The 15,102-nt window shown below is 43.6% G+C and overlaps 2 protein-coding genes across 4 annotated transcripts in view; one reads left to right on the top strand and one right to left on the bottom strand.

Moving 5' to 3' along the window:
- The window catches only part of esrp2 (epithelial splicing regulatory protein 2), a 54,480-nt gene that overhangs the window by 213 nt on the left and 39,165 nt on the right, over window positions 1-15,102 (bottom strand). The gene's annotated exons all lie outside the window — the stretch shown is intronic.
- nfatc3a (nuclear factor of activated T cells 3a) overlaps window positions 1-15,102 on the top strand; it is a 61,496-nt gene that overhangs the window by 30,938 nt on the left and 15,456 nt on the right. For all 3 annotated transcript variants that reach the window (XM_051380326.1, XM_051380327.1, XM_051380328.1), the window contains exons 4-9: window positions 5,463-5,662; window positions 6,180-6,352; window positions 6,846-6,986; window positions 11,240-11,295; window positions 11,484-11,610; window positions 13,683-14,774. In XM_051380326.1, the coding sequence (XP_051236286.1) occupies window positions 5,463-5,662; window positions 6,180-6,352; window positions 6,846-6,986; window positions 11,240-11,295; window positions 11,484-11,610; window positions 13,683-14,774 (1,789 nt within the window). The remainder of the gene's footprint in view (window positions 1-5,462; window positions 5,663-6,179; window positions 6,353-6,845; window positions 6,987-11,239; window positions 11,296-11,483; window positions 11,611-13,682; window positions 14,775-15,102) is intronic.

Raw genomic sequence — 15,102 nt, 5'->3', positions numbered from 1 at the left:
GGACCAGTCTAGCAAGGCCATATACAGCCCTCATGCAGTATACAGTAAACGCTCCTGTGTGTGTGTCTGTGTGTGTGCGCATGTGCATGCGCATGTATTGACCTTGTTTAAACAAACAGTCTACCGGCCCCCTGGCTCTCTCTGCCCTCCCTAGTGTGCTGGGCAAACAGCAAGCCAGTGTGTGTGTGTCCATAGATCCCAGGTCGTGGTGCCACAGTGCCACAGTAGGGAAACCACTGCCAGATAAAATGGGCCCTCTCGTGACCTTGACCACCATTGCTCCTGTTTTTACATCTGTCGCACACACATGCTAGCCAGACTGTCTCACACACACACACACACACACACACACACACACTCTCTCTCACATCACAAACCTTTCCAAGGACTACAGTTTACACCAAAGTTAGTGTGCTTAAATCCACACATTCTAACACACACACCCTCTCAGACACAAGCTCCAGGGCTGTAGTTTACACCAGCGTGAGTGTACGTAGCTGCTCGCTGACACACACACACACACACACACACACACACACACACACACTCCTACATACACACAGAGAGTCTCACCATGGCAACAGTGGAGCAACACAGGGAAACAACTTGGCAGAGTCAGGCGCTCGCTGTGAGAAAGTGTCGAGTTACGGCAGAGGGGCTGGAGCTGAGGTAGGTGAGAGGCGAGGACATGGACGGAGAGGAGACAGTGACAAAGGGAAAAGAAGAGGGAAGAGATGAAACAAAGAACGGAAGTCAGGATAGGAGAGGGTGGGAGAAGGAGTGAAGAGGAAAGATTCAGAAAAGAGGAAAAATAAAAAGCACAGATTAAGGGATAAATTTAAGAAAAGAGATTACATCAGAAAAAGAATGAATACTTATATAGTTGCTAGAATGCAGTATGTGAAGAGAGGCTGCAGAGAGCAGGTGAAATTCTACCATGTAAATATCCCATCATCAAAACTCTTAGAGCCCAGATCAGGTCAAAGTACTGCTGTCATTTTTTTGTATTTTAAACAAAGGTTCAAACACTTTGGTGTGGGTATGACCAGGTGACTGTTTATGTGTGTATGCTGTGATGGGAGATGTTTTCCCCCTCAGCTTGTGAGCCTTATTACTGGATCAGTGGAACAGATGAAGGCCAAAAATAAGTGGGGACTTTATTTAGTGGGAGCTGAGTATGTAACCGTATCCAGCGGTTTTATTTTAGGGGAGAGAGTTCATCCTAAACTCGATCCACAGTCAGAAGCAGCAGCAGCCGCCGTAAGTCAGTTACAGGCTTCAACGAGCACAGGCCGGGGGACATGTGACCAGTTTTAATGTCAGTGTGGTTTAATATAAGAACTGATCTCTGTCAGGCCTCAGTTACTCGCTGACTGACCAGATGGGCTCAGTGCACTCTGCACTTTAAACTCCTCACCTTTCTCCCTGTCCAGAGACCACCCTCCTGTGGTATTTCACACTCAAGCATAGATTTAGGGGGTGGTGGAGGGGTGACTCAGGAATGTGAAACAAGTCAAGGGTGTGTGTGTGTGTGTGTGTGTGTGTGTGTGTGTGTGTGTGTGTGTGTGTGTGTGTGTGTGTGTGTGTGTGTGTGTGTGTGTGTGTGTGTGTGTGTGTGTGTGTGTGTGTGTGTCATGTGTATTTCACTGTCGAGAAGCCTCCTCCGCCTGGTATTATCCATGTGTGCTTGTTTACGTGTCCTGCTGTTTGCAGGTGGTGCTTTACCCATTTTCTGAACTGAAGGTGCAAATGGGCCCCTGAAGTGCGCCTGGACTATTTGAGGAGCTCATGGTTTCATTGTACCAGCGTTTCTTTGCTAGTGCTTGCTCACAGCTTTTCTCAGGTACATATGTTTCTAGGGCCTGATTGTAACTAAACACAGTTCTAATCCTGTTTTAGGGATGTAAAACAGTGTTCAGGTTAGAGAGCAAACTGATTTGAAAATGATCTCTTGTTGCTAAAGTAAATGTTATTTTTTGAATCAGCTCTGTGTTGTAAGGCTTACAGTTATTGTTGACTGTATCCATTTTGTTAAATTATCTAAATGAATCAAATTGAACTGAATGGAGGAAACACCAAACAAAAAATAATTATGTTTTTAGTAACAGTTGTGACTGTGGCATGTTTCTGTTTGGCTGCGAGTGTTGATTCACTGGGAGCGCTGAAGTGAGCCCTTTCTTTCTGGCCCTCTAATCAGGTTTTCCTGGTTGATTATTTGATTTGGACAGAACTCCTGGCCTGCTAAGTGTATGTTTGTCAACACTTTGGCTCCGCACCAAATCCCTCAGAGAGATAGACAAAAAAAATATGGGACGTTTTGTGGTGACATTTTGAGTTGGGTAGAGCTGAAAAATAAATCTTACTTCTACTTTATTAAACATTAAACATGTTGAACCTCAATTTTATTTTCAAATTTGTATTCCCATTTTTCAGTTCCTTTTGTGCTGTTCTAATTTACACCCGTGAAGCGTTTTCAGTCTTCTTTACATCCGTCTATCCTCTCTCACAGTTACATTCCTCCAGACACTGTTAACTCATTTTATGCTGTCTGGAACACACATGGTGCTGCGAATAAACATGCCCTGATTTATGGACACATACACACACAAACATACACGTGCAAGCACTGACTGTCTGCGCTCACTTCCACAGTGTGCAGACATAATCATAAAACAAGCAACACAAGCCGCAAGACTGTTGATTCCTGTGACTCTGTGTTTCTTTGAATCCAGAATAATGGTGTCATTTACAGCCACGGATCCATTCAGACCGGGGTGCATAATTACCTGATTTATACTTTCATGTGGCTCTTAAGATCTAATGTGGTTTTCAAAGATGAACCCATTACTGGCTATTATAGGGGCCTCATGCTGGTCCTTCGTGCAACTTCCTTCCGAATACATTTCATGTGCCACATACAGAACAGGGGAGTTATCTTACTATATGCAACAGCTGTCAGTTCCAGTTTACGAGTTTGATTTAAAAAATATATGCTGTCTTTTGTGCGAGCAGGAAAATGCCATCATCCCTGTGATTAGTGTCACTCAGATTTTATTCTGTCTCCTGCAGCGCCCTCTGTAAAGAGGCACAGACATACACAACCAAAAACAAGGTGAATTACTGATCTGTTCAGTCATTCACTCCAATTCAGACATGCCTCCATCACTGAGCAGTTAAAACACATGGAGGATGTGGTGGAAGAGTATCAACATTCCCTGGGGCAGGGAGTTTTTGCTTCAAAACAGACCTGCGGGTTGGAAATTTTATTTGAAAAGCCTAAAAAAAAACGTAACATTTGGCGAAGGAATCGTTGATTTATTGGTACCGATAAACAAACCTTTCCCAAATTATGTAATCATACATGAGTAATAACTGCCACTTACTAAAACAACAATGCTTTTTCCACAGTTTTGGTCAAGTAGACGTTATAAGATGAACGTCAAATTTCCACTTCGTTAACAGCCTTGCCCTGTCTAGTGTAAAACCAGTCCCTTGTTTCATTTCATTGCAAGGCTAATATTGTAAAGATTTTCTTCTTTCAGATTTTGAGTTTTGTTTTATTTTTTCCATTTGCCAAAATAGTTTCTTTCCAAATTTCTCAAGTGAACTGCAGCAAACGCTCATCTGAACCAGACAGCTCACTCTGAAGCTGTATTAGTTTAGCCAGCCTGGACCTGCACTTCTCAGCACAGACTTTTGTATAGCCTTTGGCCTCTCCTCTCATTAACAAAGTGAGACACTGCGGTAGCCACACTGGAAGTGAAAGAGAAGCGTTCAGTATAGGTTTTAAAAAAGGCACTGCAAAGGACTCACTACTTTCTGCTTGCTACTTCTATCTACAAAAGGTACACGTATTGAAGGAGTAAGGGTAGGGTAGCCATTGTGCATCTCCAAACTAATTTGGTGTTAAGTAGTCACAAAAAGCCTAATTTCATTTGCTTTACAGTTTGCTTTTTCCCTTGTATTAATTCCAGCTCATTCCTTTCTTTGGAACCAATGGGTCTTTACTGAGCTCAGCAGCACAACCCTACAAGGTTTTTATTCAGCTAAGAACAGTGCAGCACTATTAAGATTTAAGCTCCGCCGCCTGCCTGCCTAGAATCTGCCTCTAGAGGCTCGTCCTCTCACATAGCCTGCCGTAAACGCAGCACATTTCAGTTTTTCCACAGCTCAGTTCAACATAGGTGCCCCCATACCTTGACTTACTTCACCACAGGGGGCCGTCTCAGAAGTAGCACGTGAGAGAGAAAGAGAGGAAGATGCAAAAATGAGCAGGGGCTACCAGCATTTCTTTGCTAGTGCACATTCTGCGGGTACATAGGTTCCTAGGGCCTGATTGTGACCAAGACTTTTTTATTTTAGATGATTTTGGAATAGCATATGACAAATCCCAAGCTACACCCACTTTCTCTCCTTCCACCCACCAAACATTGACACAGCGGTGTGTGACGCAAACCTGCAGGCAGGAAAGGGTCAGTAGCCAGCTGTGGTGGGGTTGAGGCTTGGCAGTTCCTGAGGTGAAACACCAATGAATGGCCTTGTTCTTTTCTGCTGCCCTGCATCTGCGCTGGAGGTGTGGACCATGAGGGCAGTATGGTGGGAGTGTGTATGTGCGGGGGGTGCCATCTTGCCGTCACGCAGTCTGCCAAGTACAACATTACAACAGTAGTGGGATTGTGTGGCCTGCGTGTTTGTTCTGTCCCTCTGAGGAGGAAAGGTCTTGCTCTCCTTTCCATCTTCCCCTTGTCTCTACTTGACACGCAACACTTTTCCTTCATTGAAAATTTCACTTGTCTGAGGGAAAATCGGGGTGCCAGTCGGGGACTAATGGAGAGGGCAGCTGCTAGTCTATCTGTCCCACGCCAACCAGGTTGGCACGCACCAAACACTGGATTTGAAATGGCTGTTGACATTTTTACTGGCATTTTTATTTTCCTTTTAGCCATGGTGTAACCATTAAAGGGCTTTTTATATGCACAAGACCTCACAGAATGAGTTGAAAATCATGTGAATGATGCTTTTGTACGATTTTATGTTAAATTTAAAATGTGTTACAGAAGATAAACTCACCAGATATCACATTTCCACAGAGTTTTTCATTTTTATTTTGTCTTTGACCAGGCCAGGTTTCAAGGTTCTGCTAAGTTTTTGGAGGTAACAGTTTCCTGCACAGAGTCCTGTTAAGGGGCAGGCGTGCAAGGGGAAAAAATTATAAGACTATTAGTTGAAAACATCAGTGTCAAACTGGTTGGAGGCCAAAGCGCCAGATGAATCTCCAGTGGCCCTGCCAGAAATATCACAACACCCTCGACCTGACATTTAGATTCCCTCCAAAAAAGGTGGCCTTCTGAATGCCGTGGAAATGAAAAGAGTATTCCTTTGTTCACACCTCTCATCTGGACCCCGGGAACTCACATCTGTTTTTATTCTGTTTTTCTGTCTCTCTCTCTGTTGTGTCTCAGCTCATTGGCTACAGTGAGAAGCCCGTCAACCTGCAGATGTTCATCGGAACAGCAGACGACCGTTACTTGAGGCCGCACGCCTTCTACCAGGTGCACCGGATCACCGGGAAAACCGTAGCCACGGCCAGCCAAGAAATTATCGTCTCCAGCACCAAAGTTCTCGAAATTCCTCTCCTGCCCGAAAACAACATGACAGCCAGGTAGGTGTCAGATGCACTACAGGGTTACATTGCTCAGTTATGAGCTTACCACCATGAAGGAAGCCCTGTCCAATGAAAGAATAACCACGTTTATGATCATACAGGGTTGTAACATCTTCCAAAGGGGATTTAATAGATTTCCCTAATTTAAACCAACAGGAGTTGGGCACAAGGAAAATTTGAGGGTTTCCCATGGAGCAGAGAAACAAACTTTATTCAAATATTTATGATTCTGCATCACCTGAATGATTATATTTATATAAGGTCTGGTTTCATTTACATTGGAATTCTTAGGTAGGGAATTGGTGGGGATTTTCTCATTTACACTTGTAATAAATCATATTCACAGGCATTTTTATTTTGTGATTCAACACTTAATTTGCCTCTCATTGCCAATCCCCTGCTGGGCTTGTGGTTGACTTTATCACTCCCAGGCCTTCACTTCTTAAATATGTCTGAGATGATTGCCATCCCGGTGGTGCCGTATGGGGCCAACTATTTTCCCTCTACCTTGCAGTATCGACTGTGCTGGCATCCTCAAGCTGCGGAACTCGGACATTGAGCTGCGGAAGGGGGAGACGGATATAGGAAGAAAGAACACACGGGTCCGTGTGGTGTTCCGAGTGCACATCCCTCAACCCAACGGGAAGGTGTTGTCGCTGCAGGCTGCCTCTATTCCTGTGGAGTGCTGTGAGTGTTAACTTCCCGGCCTCAAGTCTCGCACGCATGCACACACTCCCAAACATATTCATTCAGAAAACCACGCACAGGAAAAACACACACAGACTAGCACACACACAAACCTTTCCACAAACTTCTTTATTAGCAAGCTTGCAGTCTGGTTATTTAGGATGTTGATTTAATCTCCCGTTTGCTCTCATTGAAAGTCACTTTAGATAAGAACATCTGATAAATGTTAAAAATGTAAATGTGCTCAGTTCTGTCTGTGCCATTACCATAGCTCTGCAATAAATACTACCCGCTTTGTTAAGACTGTAAGGACTGTGGTCTTTTTTGAGACCGTATTCTTTGACAATTTTGCATTAAACTGCATTATTTTTTAAGGTGTTCCTGTTAACTTGCCTGCTTATGTTGTAGTATAACCATAGTCTAAATAATAGACTGCACAGCTCAGCAAATGATCATCCTCTTTTCTCCTCAACCCCTGCTGCGTCTCTCCCAGCCCAGCGTTCAGCTCAAGAGCTGCCCCAGGTTGAGAAATCCAGCCTGACCAGCTGTCTGGTCAGTGGGGGAGAAGAGATGGTCATCACTGGCTCTAACTTCTTCCCAGAGTCCAAGGTCATCTTCCTGGAGAAAGGCCCTGGTAAGTGTTATGTCCACACAGCAGTTTAGCCTTGAACCACCACTGCAGAAACAGCTTGTGCCAATTATCCACGTAAAAAATCGTGTTTCATGGTTGTCTGGCAGATTGTATCAGAGAGGCCATGTGTCATTGATGTGGTCTGTTGGACAGTACAGTGGCAAAAAACAAACACGTTAAAACAAAGGTTTTGTAGATCTTGCAAATGTTGAAGAAGCCAGCAGAAGATTCGGAAGATTTTATAGGAGTCATGGCTGATACATATCTGTGGGGATATTAAAAGACGTGTATTGCCTTAAGTGTGTATTTTACAGTAAATGCTGCTCTTAAATTTGGACTGGTTTTCTCAAACATCTCAGTAGGGAACACCGATGCAACTGGAGGAAAACGTCACTTTGGAGCCCAGTGAATGAGAATTATAAAAAGGAGGTTTTTAATTTCCATTTTGTAAATAATTATACCTTGTAATTCTCATTATTTTCTATAGTGGAACAATCTTTTGGGGTATTATTTTGTGTGTTGTATAAAGTCATATTTTTTGCATTATTGCAAAATGTCTTCTGTGTCTTCCATATTTCTTTGGAATAGGATCTTTATGTTTACAAGAACATAAATATATCTAGATAAAATGTAGTTTATAAATGTATTAAACCTACCACTGAATTCTTGACCAAAAAAAGTTATGTGTGTGCGTGTGCATGCATTAGTCCTCAGATCTGTCATTATCCCAGCCACAAGTCCTCTACTCCCACAGGGCATTACGTCAAAAGCAGAACAGATTTATGTCTGCTAGTAATGTTGTCTATCAAGTAAGCATGGGACAATATATTACACAATAGAAATTTGTAAATGTTTTGTTCATTAGCCATGCTTAGTTTACTTACTTAGAGGTTTTTTTTTATTAGTTTATGTGACAAAGAAAGTAAAATATGTATAGGAAAAAAACACTGACAGAAACACATGCTTAATGTCACAGGCAAATATGGTCATGATAATGCATTTAATAATGGATACACAAAACAGATGCATGCCTTATCAATTATGTATCAAGAATATCAATAGCCCCATTTTGTCTAACTATCTGTCTAACACTTACTAGCAAGTGTGAACTGCTAAAAGAAGCAGAATAGTGAAGGGGGGCACATACTGCATCTACAGTAATCACAGTTAGCAGTGTTTGCAGTTAGGAAGCCAGTGCAGGATGCACTGCTGCACCCTGCAGTATCGACTTCTATCTACACCTTTGTCGAGGGGGTGGGAGCTTGAGAGTCAGGATGAATGTAGAATGAGTCTCTGTTTCCTAAAATTAGGCACTTTAAAAGTTGTTATTATCTGTTTAACAGATGCCAAGGCTAAAGGGATTACTTGGTTAAACTCCCTTTGCTATTCATCCTGTTTCTTTTAAGTCACTCGTCTCCTCTGCCTTATCTCTTTTCTCTTTTGTACACCACTCCGTAATCAAAACACATGTAATAGTTGTTCCCTTGGGCGGAAATTTTAAATGGATAACATTTGTGGAGCCAGTCTCTGCCTGCCCGAAGTACCTTTGTGATGTACTGCAACAGCATCAAGTTCGCACATGGCAGAAAGTTGAGTGGTGTTGTTTTTTGCGAGTGAGAGCCATTCTTTGAGAATTTCTAGGGGGGGAAAAAGGAGCTTAGAGGAATGTCTTTAGCTCTGAGGTGTACCAAGTGAAGCATGGCATAGTAAAGTAGCATGGTTGAAACAGCTCACTGATGGTCATGTCTTTGTAGCACAGCAGCAAGTGGAAACCTTAGAGAGGTGCATCTTGGGGAGGGAGGAAAGCTGGGGCCCTGTGGTGTATGAAGGCAGTGGACTGTGGAAGGAGACAGAAGGAATATGAAAGGGGAGGGGAAGATGATGTTGATTAGGTTTGTGTAAATGATCCCCCTCATCATGACTAATCTACCTGCTTTAGTGCAGAAAGGCCCTGATTGTAGTAAATATGGGAATGGAAGAAAAGAAAAAAAGAGGCAGTGACAGATATTTTCCACCATCTCTCATAATTGAAAAACAACAGCAGATTCGTGAAAAACTGCAGAGACTGGCCTATTGTTGCTAGTACACAGATTATGGGATGGTACTTTGAATGACTTTACGATGTAGACAAACAGAGAACCTAGCATGTGTCATTGTGGGATCTGTTTCCATTTAAAGCAGATAAACTGTAATAAAATAGTTTAAGTTTGCCATTTGCTTAGTATGCATAGCTTTGGTGAGATTCCAGTTTTTTCTACCTTAATATAAGCTTTTTTTTTTACTCATATTAGTAAATTACCCACCAAAGTTAGTTAACTATCTCATTGTGTTTTGAAGTAGTATTTAGGGAATGAGAAAGGATAAAAGGAAGAGGAAAGGGAAGACAGATAAAGGGGCTTCATCAAACATTAAAGTTAGAAATATTTCCATAATTGGTATGAGTATTTCTACTTTACAAGGGTGAATGTTTATATAAAGGAGTGGACTTTAAAGGCTCTAACACTGGCTGCCCTGAATAGTGACTAATACAGCATGTGTACTCTGTGTTGTTTCTGTTGCAAACAACTGTGGGCTTTTACAAAGATGTTACAACATAAACAGCAATCACCCCCTTTACTTTTGCTCGATCTTCCGGCACAGTGGGTGCACGCTCTCCCCGCCCCCCCTCCCTCTGACTGGAGTGTGCAGGGTGTCTGGATGATCCGAGTCATTGTCTTAGTGTGGTATGAGGTTCCTGTTGGTGCTTGTTGTCTGACAGAGCATGTGGGGCCCTTGCTCCTGCCTGTTGAATGTCAACAAGCTGCACTGCAATAATGCACTGCTGTCAGCTGCAAAGACATTCAAGGTCATTTGCTCATTGGGAAAAAAAAAACTGTCATCTACAAGTTAACCTTTTCCTTCACAATACAGATAATCTCTCAAGGGTTATGCGCCAGTGGATTACTACAACTAAGGCTAATGCTAGGGTGAGATCAGAACAGGTAAACCATATACTTAAAGCTACCGTAGAGTGCGGATTTTGGTAGAAAGTTGAATAGCCTAAATGTTGCAAGGCTTACAGATGACTGCTTACTCTACATATAGGCTAGTCCCCTCTGCAGACATGTTGCAGATGTCTGACAGTGGTATTTGGGGGAATCCTTTGGGTTTCGAGGAAGAGGCCATGCAGGTGCAGACTATACTTCCACCATGTGAGCACCATGAAACGGGGGACTGTAAAATGAATTTGCCTCCGCTTAGAGACTATACAGTACTGACTAAGTTTTTATTCTTCTCGATGCTGTGATGATTGTGATTTCTTCCAACCACACGGCAAGCCTGTCAGTGTTTTCACCCCAACTGCTTCCCTTCAAGCAGCTGCCCTTAAGATGTCTGGCCAAATAATTAGATCCCTCATAGGAAAACTGGAAAGGATGTTTTCTAGCCAGAAACCTGGCAGTGTGTAAAGGCATTTTAAAATAAATGTAATTATTCCACTGCTCTCTCCATAATTTTAACCAGGCAAGACAAACAGCAGGATATTTGGACATTTGATTGCTATTTAATAGCTGCTAAGATTTTCTCCATGGGGCTTCTGGACCTTTAAAAATGACATCATTTTGATGTCTCTTAGTTCTCCAGGACAAATTGAAATCGTGTGCTTTCCTGAAGCCTCATGTGGTTCTGAGCCCTGTCTGTTTGAGAAAGTGCTGCACACTGACATCATCTTTAGGAAAATAGAAAATTAAGAAAGAGAACTACTCCAGATGAGGAAAGTCACTTTGAATAATATCATACTATACTTCAAAAGGGGTCTAAATGATAAAACTTGTGTTCACGCGTGGCCTGGGTTTATTACTGCTTCTGTGTTAGTTATCAATTCAAATTCTATTCATTTTTATCAATTCATTCATTTGTGGCTTCTATGCCTAATTTAACCGTGGCTTTTGAAGGTGCTTGTATGAATGTTTGTGACTTGTATGTGATACAGTGATACTGTAGTCTGATTCATCACAAGTGTCTGTCTGAGGTTCAGCTATGAAGCTCTCAATCCTTTCTTCATTGAAAAGCCAAGCATTAGGGTACTCTGTTTGTGCCAGACCTGCACTTAAGAACTGGTCTGTCAAGTAATAGGAATTACAGTTGATTTTAACATTAACACCTGCCAACCGTTTATTTGATAGTTGACAGGATGTGACGGGAATGATTCTAGTATTTTCTGTAGTATGTAAAGTTAAGGTTTTTTAAGGTTTTTTGTTCTTATTCATCCTTTCTAGATGGACGACCACAATGGGAAGTTGAGGCAAAAATAATCCGTGAGAAATCTCAAGGAGTAAGTAGTCATTTTTTGACCTGTACAGTTATTCTACAACATTTTGTCTTTAATTTCTGCACTTTTATAAACTTGTCTGTATTTCTTTCTGTATTTTTTGTACTAGTATCTGCATTTTATTATATGCAAATGGAATTATGTGTTTTGGGCAATAAGTGTATGTAAATAATGTGAAATATTTGTTGTAGTCGTGCATCGTGGTGGAGGTCCCTCCCTACCACAGTAAGACTGTGGGCTCAGCTGTGCAGGTGCAGTTTTATGTCTGCAATGGCAAACGGAAAAGGAGCCAATCGCAACGCTTCACTTACCTTTCAGGTGAGATGAGAGGCTCTCATGAACCTCGACTTACAACTGCTATATTTAAAAAATAATCCTTGGGGGCAAAGCCAGTTTGACAATTTTCCTAATCTTATGCTGTTTTTATGTGCTTTTAAGTATTTAAGATGTAATTTTCCTGCAGCTCATTTTACAGACATTTACACAAAGCGATTCTGTCAGGCTTTACTTTGCGTTCCTTTGGGTGCATTGCTTCCTGCCGCAGTTAATCTCCCAAGGTAATGACAAGAAGTTTGACTGACAGCAGAGACAGTTGTAACGTTCTCTCTGTGTTGCACACTTCTCCACAGGGGCTTCACTAACCCCATTTCTCTCTTTCTCACTCCAAAGAAAGCATTGCTGTGGTTTAGAGGGGACTCTTCCACTAACAATAACATTAACACCTGCCAACTGTTTATTTTGCAAAGCCTACTTTAACTCTCAAGCCAACCTTTTTTTTCTCACATATACTGTATTTGCATGGGGTTTTATGATGCAAATCTTTTGCTATCCAGGAAACTTTAACTATATATAGACTTTGAGTTGTGGTTTGATATAATTATTTTAGCTGCAAGGAAACTTGTGTTCATGATATTTAGATTTGAAAGTTTCCTCAGTGTTTTTCATTAGTCAAATTCCTGCCTTGCTATTTGATATTGTTATTGTAGTCTTTTCCTCTTGAAGCCAGTCAAACTGAAAACACCGTTGGCGGAATATAATGACATGTGAGCATTTTGTGCAACATATCTAAACCCTGGGTTTTACCACAACAGTGTGGATGTTTGTGCGTGCGTGTACGCATATAAGCGGCCTGGCCCCTCCACCCACCCAACCTTTCTGTTTGCAAGCACGCCCACTCGGCACAGACAGTTCCTGTTTTCACCGTTGACAGATTAGGGCGGCCAATCAGAGCAGAGTAGAGTAACCCTGCTCCGTCAGTCAAGCTGGGTTGCTGACACCACTAGTGTCACCACGGACACCGCCTGCTTTATTGTGGCAAGTTTTATCGTGGGCTGGGCTGCAGAGGCCCTGGCCTAATTCAAGGATGAATTCTGAGAAAATTGGCTGGAAAAAAACATGTTGTGGAATAAATTTGGGGGACAAAATGCCATTTGTTCTTGTTCTGTATTTTGAAATTGTTACATTTTCAGGCAGGCAGCAGTACAGAACATAAGGAGCACACTATTAGGTTTTGAAACAGTGCTAGCCTGACTTCAATTATGTTCCATGTTTGAATATACAGTATGTTACCCTTCCCTTACCCTTGATATGCCTCTGGCTCCATTTTTAGCCAGAATAAACCCCGCTTGGCCTTTTTGTGCCCCTTGCCTCTCGATCCCAGAGGCATGATGGGGTGAACGGAGGGCAAGATCAGTGAACTTGTTTGTTCTGTTGGTCTGATCTCGGCTGCGGGGCATTCGGCTCCTCTTCCCACACAGCATTTCACATGATGGCGCCTGAACTGACAACATATGCTCTCCCTCTGATTCAGAGCTGGATAAAAATAAAACTCACTGTCACAAGGCACCAGATTGGGAAATAGGTTACTGATTGGCATAGCAGTGCTGTGAGCTGTCACAGTAAAAGGGAATGGCCCCATTTACTATCAAAATGTCACTCGGTTTTAGGTAGGCTTTTTTCATCTGGAAGGAGACCTATTTCACAATCCATACATTTCAATATATGAAATGTGCGACTATGCTCGCAGCTTTGAGCTTTTCATGACCTAGTTTTTCAGGTTTTATTGAAACATATTTTACCTTTAAAGCCACAGATGAGGGAATTAGTTGGGGGTTCAGAATAAAGGAAAACTTAAAACAACTGCAGCCTTTTTTTAGCTGGTTGAAGTCACTGGACTACTGTACCTGAAGCAAAAAATAGCAGTGACACTGAAAATGTTGCAATGCAGTGACTTGACCAATTTATAGACTATTTCTTTCCTTCCCTACTTGCAATTTTTGATTGATAGACAAAACTGACAACATGTTTTTTTGTCTTTCATCCTGCCTGTCTTTCCTCTTTCGTCACATCTCTCTTCTTCCCTCTGTCTGTGTACACCTCTCTCTCTTTAGTCATGGTGAAACAGGAGCACAGAGACGAGCTGGACCTTCCTGCAGTACCCCCTATGTCCATGCCCCTGGCACATGCTGCCAGTCTGGTGCGCACCCAGCTGCCTTCTCCTGAGCAGGGCCACCCATCGGACAACCTTCTGTCCAGCTCCCCTCACGGCCTGGCCACGGGCTCCGGACCTGGCCTGCTACCCTTGCAGCCCCCCTGCCCTTCTTTGGGCTCCCCGTCTTTCCAGCACCTGCCTCACCTCCAGGGTCGCAGTTTGCACCACCCCCCTGCAGACTGCCACATGACGTTCCACTCGAGCTCTGCTCCTGCTCCTCTTCCTGCTCCCCCCCGACCCTCCTACCAGCCTATGCAGCACAGCCACAGTCACTGTCATAGCTTGCCCTTCAACGGCCAGTCCAGCCTTCCTCCTCAGGGCTATGAGAGGATGCCCTTTCAGCACAGCCCCAGTGCAGCTTCACACCCAATGGGCATGGGAATGGTGTATCCTTCCTCCCCTTGCTCCTCGCCATCAGCTCCCTCTTCTTCAACCCCCAACCCCATTGCTGGGTCTCCCCAGAGCCAGCAACCCCTGCTCACCCCCTCATCCCCACACCTCCATACACTCGGAGGCTATCACTGCTCCCCAAATCCCACCCAGGTGCCCTCTCCCAGTGGCCACCCCCTTGTGGGGCAGCTCACCACTCAACTGCAGAGGGCTATGGGCTACCACCCGGTAAGTCAAAGGTCAGCCTCCTGCCCCACACCGTCCAGCGCTCCTCCTCCACGGATGATCCCCTCTCCGCACTCTGGGCCTTCCTCCCCTCAGCTCCACTCGCTGCCCTACCAGTCTCCCACCTCATCTTCCCCCACCTCTGCTGGAAGTCCTCTGGGGCCCCTGCAACAGCAGCATTCAGGACAGCCTTCTCCCCAGGCTACAAGCCCGGTCATGGCCAGCCTGTCCCCTGCAGCAGGGCCTCTGGTTCACCCTCTAAGCCCGCAGGGGCCCTTCCCCTCGGATGGAGAGAGGCTGAACATCAAACAGGAGCCAGAGGAAAGGGAGCCCACGTTCCGCTCCATCGGCCTGCAGGACATCACGCTGGACGATGGTAAGATGTTCATTTTTTTATATTTATCTCTGTAGCTACAAAATGGTTTTGCATTTCTCTAGGGGTCAGTGTCCACCTGATGTCTTTAACAAGCAGAAAAGCACTGAGAGTGCTTTAGAACAATGGCGTCAACCTGCCTTCTCTGCTGTGATTGGTCATTCCATGAAAAGTGACAAAGGAGAGCACAGGATGCCTATGAAAAGTTATTTTAACTTAAAGCGCCTGGAGACAGTCAGCCAGAACAGGCAAGACTTGTTCAGATGTGGTTGCAAGCACTCTAAAACAATTTAAAAAAGACACCCAGTGGGCAACCACCCTTCCTCCATCT

Source organism: Dicentrarchus labrax, unplaced genomic scaffold, assembly GCF_905237075.1.
Source record: "Dicentrarchus labrax unplaced genomic scaffold, dlabrax2021, whole genome shotgun sequence".
Classification (NCBI taxonomy): domain Eukaryota; kingdom Metazoa; phylum Chordata; class Actinopteri; family Moronidae; genus Dicentrarchus; species Dicentrarchus labrax.
Note: the sequence above shows the minus strand (reverse complement) of the source record. Positions and strands in the feature narration are given on the sequence as shown.